Here is a 20,114-nt window from a genome sequence, read left to right as displayed (position 1 = left end):
TATTCATTGGAGTGTAGGTAAATTTTATACAGATAAATAAAAGTACAAGGGACTTTGTTAAGGGGCATGCACACACTCTTTTCCCCAGGGTTGGGGAATCAGGAAATAGAGGACAAAGGCTTAGGGTGAGAGGCAAGAGATTTAATAGAAATATAAGGGGCAATGATTTTCATTAGATGTTTTTAGTATATGGAATGAGTTGTCGAAGGAAATGGTTTAATGAATGAATGAATGAAATTAATTTATTTTCATCAGTACAAACATAACAAATAGCATCATTTACAACGATAATTTCATAGGACAAAATTACAACAAAAAACATAGATATTCTTTAAAACGGACCGAAAGAGTGTAGGCTGAAGCTACAGCTTATTACGCCTACCCCTCTTACCCATACAACAATATATTTGGCATTAATCATCACATCAAAAACAAAAAAAAATCATAATCTTTTAACACAAAATCCAATTCCAAATATCATTTATTTACATTACTCCCATTCATTTTAAATCATGTATTTTATATTTGTGATTAAATAATTTTTAAATAATTTTTAAACTTGTCAAGTGTTGTGCAAGTTTTTAAATTCTCACTACAACTGTTCATAGATTCACCCCTTTGACTGAAATACAATTAATTTTTTACATTTGTATTTATCCTCTGTTTTTGAAATATACATATTCCTCTCAAATCATGTTGACTTTCTTGCATTTTAAACAATCTTTGGATACTTTATGGTAACTGTCCATTTTTTACTTCATACATTATTTGTATTATTTTAAAATCTACAAAATCTCTGAATTTTAAAGAGTTTAATTGAAGAAATAACGGATTGGTTGGCTCATAATAGCTTGTCTTATTTACAATTCGTATAACTTTCTTTTGGAGTAGAAAAATCGAATTTGTATTTATTTTGTATGTACTTCCCCATACCTCTACACAGTATGGGACTATAAGTGAACAGTATAATGTATACAAAGATTTCTGATTTAAGAAATCTTGCACTTTGTACAGTATTGCAATAGATTTGGACATTTTTGCTTTGACATTATTTATTTGTGGTTTCCAGCTTAATTTACTATCTAGTACCACTCCTAAAAATTTTGTTTCAGATACCTTATCAATTTCAACATCATTTATTCTAAGTTTACTCTATGAGTTTAGTACACAGTTTCCAAATATTTTGAATTTAGTTTTACTTAGATTCAGTGATAATTTGTTAGTATCAAACCATTTCGTTATAATTTTTAGTTCTTTTTCCACTGTATCCAAAAGTTGTTTCAGATGTTCCCCACTACAAAATATAGTTGTATCATCAGCAAATAATATACATTTTAATGTTTAAGTGGTTAAGGAAGCTATGTGAACAACATTTGAAAATACTTGGACAGGTATATGGATAGGAAAGGTTCAGGGAGATATGGGCAACTGGGACTAACTTAGCTAGGAATCTTGGTCAGTGTGGACCATTTGGCCCTGTTTTGATGCTGTATGGCTCTATAACTAAAAGATCCATTTTCTACAGTTACATCTTGCATTCATGCAACTGTTGTTCTTCTGTTTACTGAACAGGGAGAGAGGACAAACATGGGCTGCTTGAGTGTACTTAAATATATAGCACTTGTGGGAATCCTCCCATACTGTAGAATTGATGGACACATTCTTGCTGCTCACTATTTCCCACAGGAAAATAGTTGAAAACATCGACCTTGACAAACAATGCTTCCATGACCTGTTAGTGTAATTGTACACTGAAGGTTAGAAGTTTTGGCAAGCCTCCTACCCTTGCCTGAGAAGATCCTGCCATATGAAAGTTCAATGCTTCTTGAATCCTGACGGCCACTGACAAAATGTTCTTTGCAACAACAGCACTCTCCACACAGACAACTCCAGAGGTCAGGATTGAACCGCTGAAGGGCTGAACCTCTGGTTTACTGGAGTTGACAGGTGGCAGCTCTGCTAGATGTGTCATTGTGCTGTCTAAGATAATGGTCCTTCCATTTCTGGTCCCTTTCAACCTGTGTGGGCAGGGATTTTGTCACATCTCACCTTTCTCACAGAATAGACGATGCAAATACATATTAAATTAGAGTTAAACTCTTCACTAACCCTGCTCTAATGCACATTGCATATGGTCGTGCACAGAACTCTGTACACAAATATGCTCCGTTTCATTTCACCAGTCTCTTCTTCACTACGGAGCAAACCGTCAGAAAGAGTAGCACATGACAGGTTGAACAGCATACAAATGGAAACTGAGATGGTGAGATGATCCAAAGAACACACACAAAATGCTGGAAGAACTCAGCAGGCCAGGCGGCATCTATGGAAAAGAGTAAGCAGTCGAAGTTTTGGGCCGAGATCCCACTGATATTTTTCCTGCATCTTCCAACAATGTCAAAAGGTTTTCCTATTGGACCTTGTTGCTTCTTGGAGATTTATTTACCATCTTTGATGATGTCCCAGTTGTTTTCTTGAGATGCTTATCATCCGACTGTAACTAGAACATAGAACACAGAACATAGAGATATGCAGCACATTACAGGCCCTTCGGCCCACAATGTTGTGCCAACCATGTAACCTACTCTGGAAACTACCTAGAATTTCCCTTCCCCATTTTTCTTAGCTCCATGTACCTACCTAACAGCCTCTTAAAAAACCCTATTGTATCTGCCTCTACCACTGTCACTGGCAATGCATTCCATGCACCCGCCATTCACCCGCCAAACTTACCCTTGACATCCATTCTGTACCTACTGCCAATCACCTTAAAACTATGCCCCCTCGTGTTAGCCATTTCAGCCCTGGGGAAAAAAGCCTCTGGCTATCCACATGATCAATGCCTCTCATCATCTTATACATTTGTAAAATTTGTAACTATTTATACATTTGTATAAATGCATTTATACACTTATACATTTTTAACTAATTGTAAAATTGAAACCATTTTACCTCACACCTTCATCTGATTACTTTAGACTTGAAATTGCTGTTTGCAATCAGTTCCATTTATGTTTTCCACTACCTAAAAAAAAAGATACTAAGAGTGACTTCTTCAACAAGGTTAATCAAATGCAATACAGCATTTATTTTTCAAAAAATACTGTTTTTTTATGATATCAACACACTTTAATTGTTAAAAACCAACTGCCTGGTAGGCTTCAAAAGTTAATTTCAAAACAATTGCATTCACCTTGGTATGCATCCAAAAGTACTGATTATGATCAGAATCAGGTTTAGTATCACCGGCATATATGGTGAAATTTGCTGCCTTTGAGACAGCAGTACATTGCAATACATAATAATGGAAAAAGACTGTGAATTACAATAAGTATATATATATAGATAATTAATAAGTTCAGTTAAATAAATAGAACAAATGTATAAATAAAAGAAGTAGTGAGGTAGCATTCATGGGTTCAATGTCTATTCAGAAATTGGATGGCAAAGGAGAAGAAGTTATTTCTGAATCGTTGAGTGTGTGCCTTCAGGGTTCTGTACCTGAAGGGTGGGGGTCCTTAATGATGGACATCACCACTTTGAGGCATTGCTTCTTGAAGATGTCATTGATGTTATTGCACAGAGCCTCAAATTTCCTCCAAACTGTGAAAAGACCTCAGTAATTGCAGTCACCATGGATAAATTCTGTTTTATTGAGAACTAGGTAGCAGACATTATGTACAAATCTACTGTATATCCAGCCAGAGTCATGCCCTTTAAAAAAAAACATACGTGTAGAGGAATTTAAAAGATATAACAATTTTCTAATTCTGTATTGTGTTGATCATTTTAAATTTAAAAACAAATAATTGTTATGATTTCATTCTGTCTCAATTGTGTATAAAAATCAAACAACCATTGTTAATTCATCCATCCATCTAATGAGATGTTATCTTACTGACTGGATCCTATTTTTATTGCTCAGTCCTTTTATACAATACTCAAAATTAGTTATCTTCAGTGCAGCGAATAAAATCTCCAAAAAAAGTTACCACAATATTTCCTCACCGACATTCACCAGAGTAAATGCTCCTCAACTTGAGTGATTGCTCCATGTGATATAGGGATGCAGCTTGATTAAATCAAGAGTGCCCTTTAATGAAACTTGTTTGTGGGATCTGTTTATTTATTTAGAAATACAGTTCAGAACAGGTCCTTCTGGCCCAGTGAGCCACACTACTCAGCAACCCATCTATTTAACCCTACCCTAAACACAGGACAATTTACACTGACCAATTAACCTACTAACCAGTATATCTTTGGAATGTGGGAGGAAACTGGAGCACCTGGAGGAGACCCATGCACTCATGGGGAGGACATACAAACTCATTACACACGGGACTAAAATTGAACTCCGAGTGCCAATTCCCCGAGCTGTAATAGCATTGTGCTAACCACTATGCAGGCATGGTACTTTATGCATGGACATGTGGAGTTTGAATGCATGGTGTGAAGATAATGATTTCTAATGTTGGGAGGCTAGTTCGGTAAAATTATCACAACATGACAAATAAGTGAAATGACACACACAAAATGCTGGTGGAACACAACAGGCCAGGCAGCATCTATAGGGAGAAGCGCTGTCGACGTTTCGGGCTGAGACCCTCAACAGCGCTTCTCCCTATAGATGCTGCCTGGCCTGCTATGTTCCACCAGCATTTTGTGTGTGTTGTTTGAATTTCCAGCATCTGCAGATTTCCTAGTGATGACAAATAAGTGACCATGCAAAGGAAAGAGGATTGTGTTGTACTATTGATACTTTGCACACATCTCATTTTCATCAGTCCAGTGATGACAAATCTGCCATCAACTGTCCAGCTACTAATCTATGGGAATCACTCGCTCAAAGATGAACCTTAAACCCTACTTTCACCTCTTTGTACTAGCTTTCTCCAATCTTACTGCAGGGCCTCAGCCCAAAAGATTGCCCATCCCTCTGCCCGCAGATGCTGCCTGACCTGTTGAGTTCCTCCAGCAGATGGCTTACAGCTTAAGATCCATCTCTTGGTTGCCTGTCCTGTCACCTCCTTATTTGGCATAGAAAACTAAAAAACACTTAATTTGCTAAATGGAGAAATTTACAGCAAAGATGGTCCAACCAAGCATGGAAACGGGTTAATTCCATTTCCCAGCTCTTGGTCTGTAATATGCGGCTCTGTAAGATACTCTTGAAATACCTCCACCCGTCTTTCAGGAAGTAACCTCCAGACTCCCACTTCTCTTAGGGTTTAAAATATTTTCCTCCACTTCCTTCTACCCCTAACACCAATTAAATCTATCCCCTTGAGTTATTGACCTTTCTGCCCAGGAAATAGATCACCTCTCTTTATCCTGACCAGGCCTCCAATAATTCTATATGCCTTGATTAAATCTCAGCCTCCACTTTTCCAAAGAAAACAAGCATAGCCTAGGAAAATCTCTGCTCATAACTAAGATTACTACTACCGACAAAATTATTTAACAGTTATGAATTACGAGGTAAGTGAGAAGGATCAGCAAACAAAATATTAGGTTTACCTAGGCAAACCTCCAACTCCAATTAAAACATAATGGTATAGATATTTCTGGATGTCCATATGCTCAGAACTTGGGTTGCAAGAACCTGCCTCTCTAGTTCACATGCAGCCATACCAATCTACAATCCAGCACTACCAGACATGCCGGTACACTTAGTGAGAACACATATAAGTTATAGTTTCAGCACCAAATCAAACCTTTTCCTTGTAGGTTCACCCTAAATGCTCCGGCTTTTGTGGAAAGAGAGAGAGGAACTACAGTTAACATTTCAGGTCAATGACCCTCCTAAAAGGACCTGCTGAATATTTCCGGTATTTCCTGTTTTTATTTCAGATTTCCAACATCCGTGCCTTTTTTTTCTGGTGCTTAAGAATAGAATCGCCCTTCCAGGGGCACTGGGTGAACTGACGTTATTGTTCCTGAATTTGCTTGCGACGCTAATAAGGCTGTGAACGAAATGCATAAGGAGGCTACAAAGATTAAGTGTGCGACAAGGATGTGGGAAATGGAGAATACTGTGGGAAAATGTGAAACGGCCCAGTTTGACAGGAGAAATTTTAAAAATATGCTATTAGACTATTGAGAAGTTACAGAGTTCGAAGATGAAGAGGGAATGGGACAACTTAATGCATGTTTTTCAAAAAAGCCAGAATGCAGGTACAGCAAGTAATCAAGCAAGTTAACAGAACGTTTCATTTATTGTTAGGGGAATTGAATTCAAATTCAGAATGGTATGGCAGCATAGCAGTTAGAGTATGCTATTTCAGTGCCAGAGATCCAGGTTCAATTCCCACTATTGCCTGTAAGGAGTTTCTGCTTTTTCCCTTGACTACGTGGGTTTCCTCTGGGTGCTCTGGTTTCCTCCCATGTTCCAAAGACATATGGGTTAGTAGATTAATTGGCCATATAGATGTAATTGAGTGGCACAGGCTCGTTGTCTGGAAATGTCTGTTACCGTCCCTTATTTCTAATTAAATTTTTTTTAAATGTAAGGAGGTTGTGTTTTATATAAATATTGATGAGAACACATCTGGAATTCTACATACAACATTGTATTGTACTTGCAGGCTGCCCCTAGCACATCCCCAGGTGCGTTGGTTGTTAGCGCAAATGAACCATTTCACTGTATGCTTCAATGAACAAGTAAATCTGAGTCTGAACATATTGAAAATTATTCCAAGAGGGTCTGCTGGACAAGTACTGTGGAACTTCTGGGCAGATTAGCCTTGCCTTGACTGTTGAGTGAGAGGGACCTTTATTGAAAGATGTATCATCCTGGAAGTTGTTGAAGACCCAAGTGAGGTTGCAGAAATTGGAAATCTGGATCAACGCACAATGGAGCTGGAGGAGCTCAACAAGTCAGGTAGCAGCTATGGAGGGGAATGGAATGTTGATGGTTCGTGTTTGGGCACCTAATCAAGACTGAAAATTCTTGACAGTTTGGGTAAGGAGAGGTATTTCCTATTATGGGAGAAACTAAAAGTCACGGCATAAAAACAATAGAGGTAAAGCAACATCATTTTCACTCAGGAATAATGGATCTTTGGAATTCTTATCTCTGAAGAGAACTGGAAACGTCTGAATTTTTTGATGCAGAGTTAAAGAAAAGGTGCAGAAGCTGGAGGTTACTGAGAGTTGATGGGAGTACAAAGTTAAACTCTCTTTGTTCAGGTTGCCTCTCTGATTGGAGGCCTGTGATAAGTGGAGTGCTGCAGGGATCAGTGCCGGGTCCTTTGTCATCTCTATCAATGATTTGGATGGTAATGTGGCTAACGGGATCAGCAAATTTCTGGATGACACCAAGAGTGGAGCTGTAGTGTAGGAAAGCAATCATGCAGACTTGCAGAGGGATCTGCATCTACTGGAAAAATGGGCTGAAAATGGCAGACAGAATTTAATGTAGACAAGTGCAAGGCTTTGTGTTTCAGTTGGACCAGCCAGAATAGGTCTTACACAATGAATGGTAGGATGCTGAGGAGTGTGGTAGAACAGAGGGAATACGGGCTCATAGTTCATTGAAAGTGGATCACTGGTAGAAATCTTCTGGCACATTGGTCTTCATAAATCAATGTATTGGGTATAGAAGATGGGATGTTATGTTGAAGTTGTCTAACATATTGGAGAGGCCTAATTTGGAGTACCTTGTGCAATTTTGGTCAACTACGCATAGGAATGAGGTAAACAATGTTGAAAGAGTGCAGAGAAAATTTACAAGGATATTGCCATATTTGGAGGACGTGAGTTATTAGGGAAGATTGAACAGGTTAGGACTGTATTCTTTAGAATGTGTTAGAGTGAGAGGACAGCTGTTAGGGGTATACAAAATTATGTGAGGTACAGATAGGGTAAATACAAGCAGGCTTTTTCCACTGAGGTTGGATGTGACTACATCCAGAGGTCAAGGCTTAAGTGTGAAAGGTAGGAAGTTTAAGGGAAACTTGAGAGGAAACTTCTTCACTCAAAGGTGTGTGGATTGAGTTGTCAGCACAAGTGCTTCATGCAAGCTAGATTTCAACATTAAAGAGATGTTTGGATAGACACATGGATAATAGGGATATGGAGGGTTATGGTCCCAGGGCAAGTCGTTGGGAGTAAGCAGTTTAAATAGTTTCGGCATGGACTAGATGGCCCAAATGGCCTGTTTCTATGCTGTACTTCTCTATGACTCTAAAGTCATATTCAAAACAACCATGATCTTATTCAATAATGGACCAAGCTTCATGGTCCAAGCCTGCTTCTAATCCTTATGATCATAATCAGTGATATTTTAGAATCAATTTATTTAAATAGTTAAGAAATGATCCTGGCACAAGATGGATGGGTAGAGTAACTCTTAACGTGCCGTGTCACTGCATGAAATGCTGCATGTAGCCAAAACATCTCTTGCTGTGGACATGTGATACAGTGCAGGTCAGTCTGCATTGTAAAGAGATTTTGTGAATGAATTTGCTAAACCTATCTGCTCTTTCTTATGAAGTTCCAGCAGGATATTTTGAGGCCCATTAGCACTGTGAATAGACTTTGTTCACCATCTCATTGTTGCCAACTGCCCCTTGATGCGCAAACGTCAGGGGTTTCATTTGCTTGCATGGTCCGCTAATGGATCCTGAAGTCACACAGTAATCTGACCCTAGACCCCAGAACTCCCAAGCATTTCCACATGGGAGAGCTACTTGCTGATCACAATATCTTTCCACTTCTTCTACAACTTCATCCAAAACTTCTCTTTCAAAGTATCATCTACCGGTTTCAAGGGATGATGACTGGGCATGAAAGAGGTATAGAGTGGAGGTGTAGTGAAGGAAAATACCTGCAAATAAGGTCAATAAGGCAATGGATAATAAGTATTCTCCATTTCCAGTAATGCCCATCTTTCCAAAATAAAATTATTATTAACATCCATACCAATGTTCACTCAGTGGCTATTTCATTAGATACCTCCTCTACCTAATAAAGTGGCCACTCAGTAAATGTTCATGGTTTCCGCTGCTGTTGCCCATGCCCTTCAAGGCTCAACATGTGCATTCAGAGATGCTCTTCTGCACACCACTGTTGTAACAAAGTTAAAAGTAAATTTTATTACCCAAGTACAGATATGTCACCAGATACAACTTGACATTCATTTTCTTGTGGGCATATTCTATAAATCTATAGAATGATAATAATAACAGAATCAATGAAAGACCACCCAACTAGGATGTTCGACCAGTGTGTGGAAGACAACAAACTACAATACAAAAAGAGATAATAATCATAATAAGTCAATAAACAATAAATATCAAGAATGAAGAGTCCTTGAAAGTGAAGCCAATGGATGTGGAAACGTTTCAATGATGGCGTAAGTGAAGTTTAGTGAAGTTATGCCCTTTGGTTCAAGAGCCTGAAGGTTGAGGAGTAGTAACTGTTCCTGAACCTGGTGGTGTGAATCCTGAGGCTCAGATGGATAGTTATTTAAATTCTGTCACCTCCCTGTCAGCTTGAATCAGTCTGACAATACATTAACAAGGCATTTTCACACACAGAACTGCAGCTCACTGGATGCATTTTTGTTTTGTTTTTCACACCATTCTCCGTAAACTTTAGAGACAAATGTGTGTGGAAAATCCCAGGAGATCAGCAGTTTCTGCAATACTCGAATCACCCTGTCTGGCACCAACAATTATTCCCCAGTCAAAGTCACTTGGATCACATTTCTTCCCCATGAATGGAACCTCTTGACTATGTCTTCATGCTTTTATGCACTGTGGCTGCCACATGATTGGCTGATTAGATATTTGCATTAAGGAACAGGTGCATAGATGTATTTAATAAAGTACCCACTGATCAGGTGGCGTTTAAAGATGCCAGGGCAAGTTAGAGAGTTCTCCTCCTCAATTTTCTTCCTTAAAAGCATGAGGAGTCCACACCTCCCCCCCCCCCCCCCACACACACAACTGATGCTGCCTGACCCGCTGAGTTCCTCCAGCTGATTGTTAGTTGCACCGGATTCCAGCGTCTGTAGTCTCTCGTATCTCCAGTTTGTAGGGGAATCGGTTTCGGAGACTGTGGGAGCTTACTGTGCGAAAGTTGGGAGTCCAGCTGGACTCCAAGATCAGGAAATGGACCTCAGTAGCTCACGGGCCCCGTGGACTGCAGAAACAGCCAAGTGTTCCTGAGAAGCCCGTGAGCCAGATGGGTAACTTCGAGTGGCCGCTACTAGTCAGAAACACTGCGTGGAGCGCAGAACGACCTGTCAAAACCTCAGACTCAGGAAAAGGATACAAGCCAGGACTTGACATGTGCATTTTATATTATTTTTCTAGCCACGTGGGGATTGTCAGAGCCGTTTCCTGGTTGCGCTCAACTACATTGTGCATGTGCCCCCCCCCCCCCAGTTCCCTGCTAAACTCCTCGTATAAATAGTGAAGCCGAAGATCTACTCCAGCGCCAGTCAGTCAGTCCGTGTTGAGGAGAGGGCCGCGGTTATTAGTTGAAGAGTCCGCCGACTGACTGAAGTATAACCATGCCCAGTTTGCCTCCCTGGCTCTCTGTTACTCAACAGTCAGAGCAGATTGCCGGTGTCCTTCCAGTGAAGACGCTGCTGATTCAGGCGACTCGCGGGTAAAACTTCTGGCTCTCCGGAGAGTGGCCCCTCAAGGACACCCAGGCTCGGTGCGATTTGTACGACAAGCACCGGGAACGCCACTGTGACTTTTCGGCACTGTCAGGCACCTCCAGGCACTCCGGTCCTCCCTTTCACGCTGATCCGCAAAGAGCAGAGGAGAAGAAAGATCGAGGATTAAAATTATTATTGCACCGCTCGCCAGGCGGCTTCCTGCTGCATCCCAGGACAAAAATGCTTATTCTGGAGATCTCTCTCTTTCTAATTTACATTGCCTTCTTGCAAAGGGACTCCGCATATGAATCCAGCCAAGACTATTACGATGATTATCAGGACCCGGTGGACGCGAAGGTAAAGAGGCGTTTTTGTTCTCCCCCTCCGTTCTTTAATTTTCCTTCTCGCTGTCGTTACTGAACAGCTACTGTTCTGCAGCGAATCACCTTCACTTTCTTGTTTTTTTAAACAGGCGCTCTAGCAGTTTGCGAGCGGTCACAGTGTGGGCTCGCAACCGGCTCCAGAGCTGAATGAGTTGGAGGAACTTAGCTGAATTGTCGAAATACAGAGTTACACTACTTTATTTTAGCATGTGCATGGAGCATGTTGATACAGAACTGGAACTTCATACTTGTATCTCTTTGTACTGCATATTTAACGTTTTATATCCACATTACTTATATGTAACTTGTTGTAGGTATTGATGCAAAAATAGCAACACGCTAACTATGTGACATGTAATGCATATATGACCTTTGCTACAGAAATGCATTTATAGATAGGGCTTAATAGATAACCGATATATAACATTTTCAAACACGCATGTAACTTTATATGTGTAATGTTTAATAGAGCTGTTTAACTGTGATGCTATAGTTTGTGTTTTCGGAATGTTAGAGTTCGCAGAAGCGATCTCTTCAGTAGATTGAGGGAACGACCTTAGCCTCTTGCAGGCGGTGATATCTGGTGCGTTAGGTTGGGTTGTTAACATTGGAATCAGTCATGAGAGGATTGCGTGCGGCCGAGTTCTGACCGGTGTCGGAGCGAGGAAGGGGGTTCCTTCCACTCCGTCTCCCACCCCCCTGCGTTAGCAGATCGGAGAAAGTTTAATTTTAAGAGCCTATACCGCTCGCAGACGGGGGCGTCGCACTGGATCAATCCAGTCGGATCCTGGAGAAATTTATGAAGTGGCAGATTACGAAGTGTGTGGAGAACTCCCCTCAGTATTCTGGAGCTGCGTTAAGACAGCTTGTTACATTTCCTTTTAAGCAATAGATTCATGCGTTCACAATTTATATCTGGGCCCATCCCAAACTTGCTTCGCGTAAAGCACTCACTGACTGAAGGGTGGATTTCATGCTGAAACGACCATTAAATTCCTCCTGCTCGCTTCTTGCTCACAAGCCGCTTTCAAGAGACCCAGTGGAGATAAGGTGCTTTAAATAAAAACTCTTTTTACTATTCAGGAAAAAGGCGGATATGAGCAGGGAAGGGCGTAGACCATTAGGAGTAGGAACATAATTAGGCCATTCAGCCCATTAAGTCTGGTCCACCATTTCATAGCTCTGTGTGAATCGTGGGGAGGGAAAGTGGTAATGAGGGAACAGCGAAAGGAGGAAGGTAGACATTGATGTAACGCACTGAGGACATCGAAACAATCCTCCTTGCCCTCTTTTCGGATCAGGGAAATACCACACCATGGCGAAAGATTGACACCGCTAGACAGGGATTTTCATTCAAGAATATGAAGGGTGCGACTGTCAAGACACCAGAAGGTGTTAGAGTGGAGGGAAGTCGGGGGTATGAGTCAGGGAAGACTCAGGTGACAGGGGGAGATGGCAGCTAAACTTGAAGTGAAAGTCAAGACATCCATGGACCACAGAGAAGGCCACGGTGAAGCGGAACAGGAGAGGGAGAAGGTCCGACATTCTGCGAGAGGCTTGCAGATGAGGATACAGAATGAGAGGAGGATTATGTATATAAAACAAAACTTACACAAAGGTAGATGTGACAGATGGATTATAGAATAAGGTAAATCCCATACTGGGTAATTTCTCACACGCTTTCTATGTTGACGCCTCCTCCATTAAGACAAACATGGAGATACTGAAGGATGGGCCAATAGGTGCGACATCGGTATAAATGAAGGAGATTGCAGGAGTTTAAGCAGGGAGCACGTGGAACCGTTACCACGGAATAGTAGGTAAAGTGAATGGATTTGAGGGGAAGGTCGATGAGCAGGAAGGAAGAGGGTATGGAGGAGATTGGTTCGGAGAACTCGCGTGTGGTATCAATGAAGCATTGGACCCATTATCCTGTAAGGACTTTCAAAAGTGATAGGCAATATATAAATGGGAGCAAAGAGACATGCAGACAGACCCAGAACACAGGAGACTGACATGTCAAAACCACACATAAAATTCTGCCTGTCCAGTTGAGATCCTCCGGCATCTTGTGTGTGCATTGCTCAAGATTCCCAGCATCTGCTGGATCTCTCGTGTTTACAAAGAAAACGTGCTGATGTTGATGGAGTGCAAATATATCATTTAGAAATTCTTCGTTGCAGACTCTTTCACTGCAACACTGTGAGCACATCTCCTGGAGCCGTCACGCTGACACGGTGGACGTCATTAGTAGGGCAAGACAAAGAGAACCGGAGAAATCTGGCATGCAGAGAGGGGGGCAGAGGACGTGTGGAGTGAGGAGGAAGAGCGGGAAGTTTAGACTCCATGAAGGGGGACAGAGTTGTCAAGATACAGGGAGTTTGCTGTCTGCTGCCATAGCTGGAGGGCGCTCTCACTCGCTGAATGAGGCTACTGTAAACTCAATTCAACCTTCAGCTCGGCTGATTAAAACATGATGTTCATTTTTAAAAGTAACGTGGACTACAGATGTGTTTATGGCCCCAGGTGCCGCGTGATGCCGCCGAAATTGTTTGTCAACACAGCTATAAAAGCCACTATCCCCTCACTGCTGACCCTGGCCCCAACTCCCTCACAGATGTTTTCCATCCTTCTGCCGCTCCTGCTTGCCCCGTCTCCCGGGGTCATCTTCCTCCCCCTTCTGGCCCTTCACTCTCCCCTGCTCCCCGCTGCATCGTCAATCCCCTGCGCCCAAACGACTAAGCGAAAGTGACTTGGCAAACCAGTTATCTTTTGAAGGGAGGCGATTCGGAGGAAATCGCAACGAGCAAGCGAGTAGGGAATGTAATCCACACCTTATAATTGTGGGTGTAAAGAGTGATGCAAACGCTAGTCATTGTGAAACCAGTGAAATAGACCCCGGCAGATCTTGTTGTCGATCACAGAATGTAGTCAAAATAGATTTTTGAGGAACTGGGCAGTATCGAAGGAGTTATAACATTCGTTTCTCAGCTCTTCCAATGAGAATACATTAACTGTTTTTCTATTCCGGTGTTGTCATTGTGGCATTTTCACACTTCAGACTGCGCAACAATCTTTGCACTGTTCTGCCGTTTGGCGCACCTAGTTGTATTTGTTATTACCACGTATATTTCCGGCAAACAGGGATTTCATACCACTTTGGCGCAAACAGTACTATGCAAAAGTCTTAGGTACGTGTAAAATTTATGAAGAGAAGATACTTTTCAAACATAATGAAATGAAAAATTTCTAAGTAAAAGAGGCTACTGAAGAGCAGTAAACAGTTCAAAAAACTAAATCAACTCAACATCTGGTGTTACCGTCCTTTGCCTTTAAAACTGCATCGTCTCTTAGGTAGAATGCCGTGCAGTTTTATAAGAAAATCGGCTGGTAGGTTGTTCCAAACACCTTGGAGAACTTGCCACAGTCCTTCTGCAGACTTTGACTGTTTCATTAACATCTGTTTCTCCAGATAATCCCAGACAGCCTCGATGATGTTGAGATCAGGGGTCTGTGGAGGTCGTACCATCTGAAGCCATGTAAACAATCTAGGGTGCCTAAGACCTTTACACACTATTGTATGGCAATAATTTAACCAAATCATGTGTTGCCTGTACTATGTATGAACTGACTGTAGTGTGTCATTTTATAGCGTATAAATAAGAAAGGGCAGTGACTTGATCGAGGTTTATAAAGTTACTAGAGGTATAGATAGAGGAACAGTTTTTTTCCCACCAGGGTAGAATTGTCAAGTACCAGAGGAGGTGCATTTAAGGTGGAAAGGGTAAATTCATGGAAGATGTGTAGGGCATATTTCCTACCTCAAGGGCTGTGGGTGCTGGGGACCAGGAGTGGTGTTGGAGACAGATGTCAAAAGGGTGTTTAAGATATCTTTAGATAGACATATGAATGGACCATGTGCAGATGGAAGGAATTAGGTGTCATTAGCTCAATTCGTTCAACAGAACATTTTAGGCTGAAGGACCTGCTCCTGTGCTGTACTCTTCTGTGTACCTGAAAAATGCTAATACATTTGAGGATGTCATGGTAGCGTAACGGTTAACACAATGCTATTACAGCTTGGGGCCTCGGAGTTCGAAGTTCAATTCCAGCGCCCACTGTAGGAAGTTTCTACGTCCTTCTTTGAACACGTGGATTTCCACCAGGTGCTCCAGTTTTCTCCCACAACCCAAAGACATGCTGGTTAGTAGGTTAATTGCCCATTGTAAATTGCCCTCTGTTTTGGGCTAGAGTTAAATAAGTGTGTTGCTGGATGATGCAGCTTGTGGGGCCCGAAGGGGCTATTCTTTATTATTTAATTACTTTATTTATTGGGATTTAGCGCAGAACAGGTCCTTACAGCCCTTTGAACAGCAGCCCCCAACTTAACCCTAGTCTAATCATGGGACAATTTACAATGATTGTGCTGCATCTCTAAATAAACAATGCACCCCTGGCATGTCCCAAGACGAAAGATGCATTTAAATGCATGATTTGTGTTTTCTTTCACTTTGTACCTTTCATTTGAGGGAGGGTAGCGTCGCAGCCACAAGACATTGGCTGCAATATCTCTTTGTGCGATTGGATCCTGAATTCCCTTACTTGCAGACCCCAGTCAGTTTGGATTTGGAAAACATCTCCTCCACGGTCTCCTTCTGCACATGTGCACCACAAGGCTATGTGTTAGCCCCCTGCTCTACTTGCTCTATGACAGTGTGGCTAAGCACAATTCCAAGTTGGTCAAATGAAAGGTAGTGACGAGTCAGTGTAAAGGAGGGAGATTGAAAATCTGGCTGACTGATGCCAGAACAGCACCTTCTCACTCAATGTCAGCAAGACCAAGGAGCTGATTATTGACTTCAGGAGGGGGAAACTGGAGGCCCATGAGCCTGTCCACATTGAACAATCAAAGATGGAGAGGTCAGCTACTTTAAATTTCTTGGCGTTATCGTTTCAGAGGACCAGTCCTGGGCTCAGCACACAAAGAAAGTGCAGCAGCACCTCTGATTCCTGTTAGTTTGCAAAGATTCAGCATGACATCTAAACCTTCGACAAACTTCTAATTATATGTGGTGGAGAGTACATTGACTAGTTTGCATCACAGCCTGATATGGAAATATCAATGTCCTTGAAAATCTAACGAAAAGTAATGAATACAGCCGAGTCCGTCAGAGGCAAAGCCCTCCCTACAAATGAGCACACCTACATGGAGTGCTGTCGCAAGAAGGCAGCATCCATTCCCCTGCCATCCAGGTCATGCTCTCTTCACACTGTTGGCATCAGGAGGAAGGCACAGGAGCCTCAGGACTCACATTATCAGGTTAAGGAACAGTTATTACCCTCAGCCATCAGGCTAGGGCGCCTGAGACTTTTGAACAGCTCTGCATTTCATGTCTTTCTATTTATGAAATAACACTAAGTACTACTGAGCTAATGCAAAGCTAGATACACTTACTTCTGTTTCTCAACCACCTTCCTATGTTAACGAATATATAGTACAGTAAAAGAGTCTTGGGCACCCTCGACTTTATCACAGTACCATGACTTCATTCAAATTCTCTCACCCCATCATAGGTCCCACGACCTATGGACTCACTTTCAAGGACTCTTCATCTCATGTTCTTGATATCTATTGCTTATTTATTTATTCATTCATTATTGTTCACTTTTGTATTTGCCCAGGTTGTTGTCTTTTGCATGCTGATTGTTTGTCCGCACTGCTGGGTATGGTCTTTCATTGATTCTGACACGGTTCTTGGATTTACTGAGTATGCCCGCAAGAAAATGAACCTCAGGGTTATATATGGTGACATATATGCACTCTGATAATAAATTTACATTGAACTTTGATTGTAGTATTCTATTGCAGTCTTGTACTCCATGCAACCTGCATAGTTTATGCCACCATCTATGATGAAGCTAATGATACCAAGCATGAAAATACAGATTCATTTATTTATCATACATGCAATGAAATGTGTAGTGGAATGTGTCATTTGCATTAACAACACATTCTGGTGCCAACATGACGTGCCTTATTGCTCAGCAGAACAACACAGAAAGCAACAAAGCAGAACACAACAATAGGAGAACAAGCTTTTTTCTTCCCCTCCCCTATTCACCCACACACGTAGAGAATCCTTCCACCCTGGGACTGGACAAGCCTCTGGGTCTCTGGGCCTCCTGTGTCTATTCTCCACCAGGCTTCAGAACAACAACCGTTTGCTAAAAGAGTCACAGTATACCTCTGTGATTCTGTACTTGTATACTCAACATCCCAAACAAAATCAGAAAATGCTGGAAACACTTAGTGGGTCAGGTAGGTGAAGATGAGTCCCTGGCCAGATCAGCCATGATCTTATTGAATGGCAGGACAGGCTCGATGGGCCGGATGGCCTACTCCTGCTCCTATTTCTTATGTTCTCCCTGTGAGTGCATGGACTTTCTGTGGGTGCTCCGTTTTCTTCCTCACATCCCATCAATGTATGGGTTAGGTTAACCAGCCTCTGCAAACTGTGCAGGCAAGTGAAAATCTGAGAGGAGTTGGTAAGAATGTTTGGAGTATAAAAAGATATTAGTGCAGGATACTGTAGATGAACGCTTGAAGCTTGGCACAAACTCAGTGGGCAGAAAGGCCTGTCCCCTTCTGTGTGACTCTGAGTTCTTCCAGTGTTTCCTATTTTTGTTAGCTGAACAATATTAGCTTGTGCTTCTGACAACCCCACCATTGTTGTTTATACTGAGAAGCTACACTTTTAGATCATAGTTTGGAAATGAATGTCAATCAAGTTGTTTGGTCCTTCCCCCCCAAAAATGTTAGGGGGACGTGTCAAAAGGCAGCAGACACAGTTGGCTGACTGTGGACCTGCTACTGGAAAAACCACTCCATGACTAAACGCAGTTTCTGCCAGACAGGAATCTCTAACTACAGGAGCGCTTATGAATTATTACACCGAGCAGTCAGAGAAGTTTCCCTTCCCATTCAAAGAGATTGTTGTTGGCCAAATTGATAGAAAGCTGCTTTTGTAAATCCGTAATTATGCTGTATTAGACAGTTGTGTCTCATGTGACAATAATGGACCTCAATTACTCCTCTGGACCATTGGTGCTGACAGACTGGTGACACTGAGATTGTGTTGCCTTGTGCTTTAATGTGCAAACAGACCTTCATCTTTATTGAAAGCCAGGATCCTTTTACAACAGAGGTGAGGAACTTCAGAGACTATCGAGACCTTATGCAAACATTAGCTGAAAGGAAGAAAGACAATGCCCACCTTTAATTAAAAACAGTATTTATTTATTTAGTGATATAGCACGGATTCCGGCCCTTTGAGCCACGTTGCCCCAGTAACCCCTGACAAACCCAATATAAACCTAATCTAATCAGGGGACAACTTGCAATGACCAGTTAACCTATCCGGTATGTCTTTGGTCTGTGGGAGGAAACCAGAGATCTGGTGAAAACCCATGCAGTCTACGGGAAGGATGTACAGAGACTCCTTACAGAATGAAACTGGAACTAAACTCTGAACTCCAGAATGCCCCGAGCTCTTAGTGAGACACTATTACAGCTACGCTACCGTGGCACCAATAAATCGGAAATAGGTGTAAAAATAACAGGAAGTTCCCAGCACCCACTTAACATCATTGGTGTGATTAAAATAAAGAAGTACTGATGTGGAGGAAAAGATACACAATGTATTCCAATAATCATGGAGGATGCATTGCAATAATTAATATTTCTCATTTAAAATTTCTGGATTTACACCATTAATACAAATAAGTCAACTGGAAGCCTGCAGAGGCTGATAGTTAGGTTGTAAGGTTCAAAATTCAAAGTAAATTTATTATCAAAGTATATACCCCATGTCACTATATGCTTTCTTGAGATTCGTTTTCTTGCAGACGTTCAGAATAGTAAAAGGAAGTACAATGGAATCAGTGAAAAACTGCCCACAAAGGCTGATAAATAAACCATATGCAATAGAAGACAAACTGAGCAAATAGAAAGAAAACTTACAACATGAGTTGTAGAGTCCTTGAAAGCGAGTTCATAGGTTGTTCTCAGTGATCACTGCAGTGCTGAGGTGAGTGAAATTATCCATGCTGCTTCAGGAACCTGATGGTTGAAGGGTAATAACTGTTCCTGAACCTGGTGGTGTGGGACTTGAGGCTCCCGTACCTCCATCCCGATGGCAGTAGCGAGAAGAGAGCATGGTCTGGATGGTGGAGGGTCCTTGATGATGGAAGCTGCTTTATTGTGTCAGCATTTGCTCGATGGTGCTGAGGGCTTTCCCTATAACGGACTAGGCTGAATCCACTACTAACCTTGTTTGAGGTTTATGGAAACATCAGTTGGGCAGAAGAACGGCATTACCCACCTTTCATAAAGTAGAGTAAAGCAGAAACGTCTGCAAAAATGACAATATCTACCCAGCACCCACGTGTAAGTTGAGGAAGAATGTACTCCAATTATCCTAGATTGTAATAGTCATAATTACTATTCCTCATTTAAAAGTACTGGATTTAATGATCGAGGACCAGCTTTATTGACCATATATTTACATATATTAGGAATTTGATGTCATGTGTTGGTGCTACATGCAACAAAAAGGAATGACAACATTCTGCAGTTCAGCAGATCAGGCAGCATCTATTGAAAGGAATAAAGTTGGCAGACGTTCTTTATCTTAACCCAAAATATTGACTCTTTATTTCTTTCCTAGATGCTGCCTGACCTGCTGAGTTTCTCCAGCATTTTGTGTGTGTGTGTTGCTTTGGATTTCCAGGACCTGCAGAATCTCTTGTGTCTAACATTCCGTATGTAGATGGAATAAGGAATATATATAAGAATAAAGTTAGAAGTACAGATATGGAATAATGTTGCATAGCTAAGGTAAGGTAGGGACATGTTTGGCATGGCTTTGTGGGCTGAAGGACCTGTATTGTGCTGTAGGTTTTCTATGTTTCTATGTTTTCTGTGTTTTTAACTACATAACCGCCAGCATATATTTACAATGTAAAGAGCATGATAATTATTTACATCAATAATACAAATAAATTACTAAACATACAATGTTCCTCCAGACTACAGTGCACACACAATACATACGTCATAC

The 20,114-nt window shown here is 41.4% G+C and overlaps 1 protein-coding gene and 1 long non-coding RNA gene across 2 annotated transcripts in view; one reads left to right on the top strand and one right to left on the bottom strand.

The window, feature by feature from the left end:
* Positions 1-280: 280 nt before the first annotated feature.
* LOC140728934 (uncharacterized) lies at positions 281-12,090 on the bottom strand. The gene is made up of 3 exons (XR_012099215.1): positions 11,950-12,090; positions 2,953-3,025; positions 281-2,500 (listed from the first exon to the last, which is right to left on the bottom strand). It is a non-coding gene; the product is annotated as an uncharacterized lncRNA (long non-coding RNA).
* vegfc (vascular endothelial growth factor c) overlaps positions 10,300-20,114 on the top strand; it is a 207,785-nt gene continuing 197,970 nt past the window's right edge. The window contains exon 1 of the mRNA XM_073048043.1: positions 10,300-10,969. Coding sequence (XP_072904144.1) covers positions 10,853-10,969 — 117 coding nt within the window. The 5' untranslated portion in view covers positions 10,300-10,852. The remainder of the gene's footprint in view (positions 10,970-20,114) is intronic.

This window comes from Hemitrygon akajei, chromosome 6, assembly GCF_048418815.1.
Source record: "Hemitrygon akajei chromosome 6, sHemAka1.3, whole genome shotgun sequence".
Classification (NCBI taxonomy): Eukaryota; Metazoa; Chordata; class Chondrichthyes; order Myliobatiformes; family Dasyatidae; genus Hemitrygon; species Hemitrygon akajei.
Note: the sequence above shows the minus strand (reverse complement) of the source record. Positions and strands in the feature narration are given on the sequence as shown.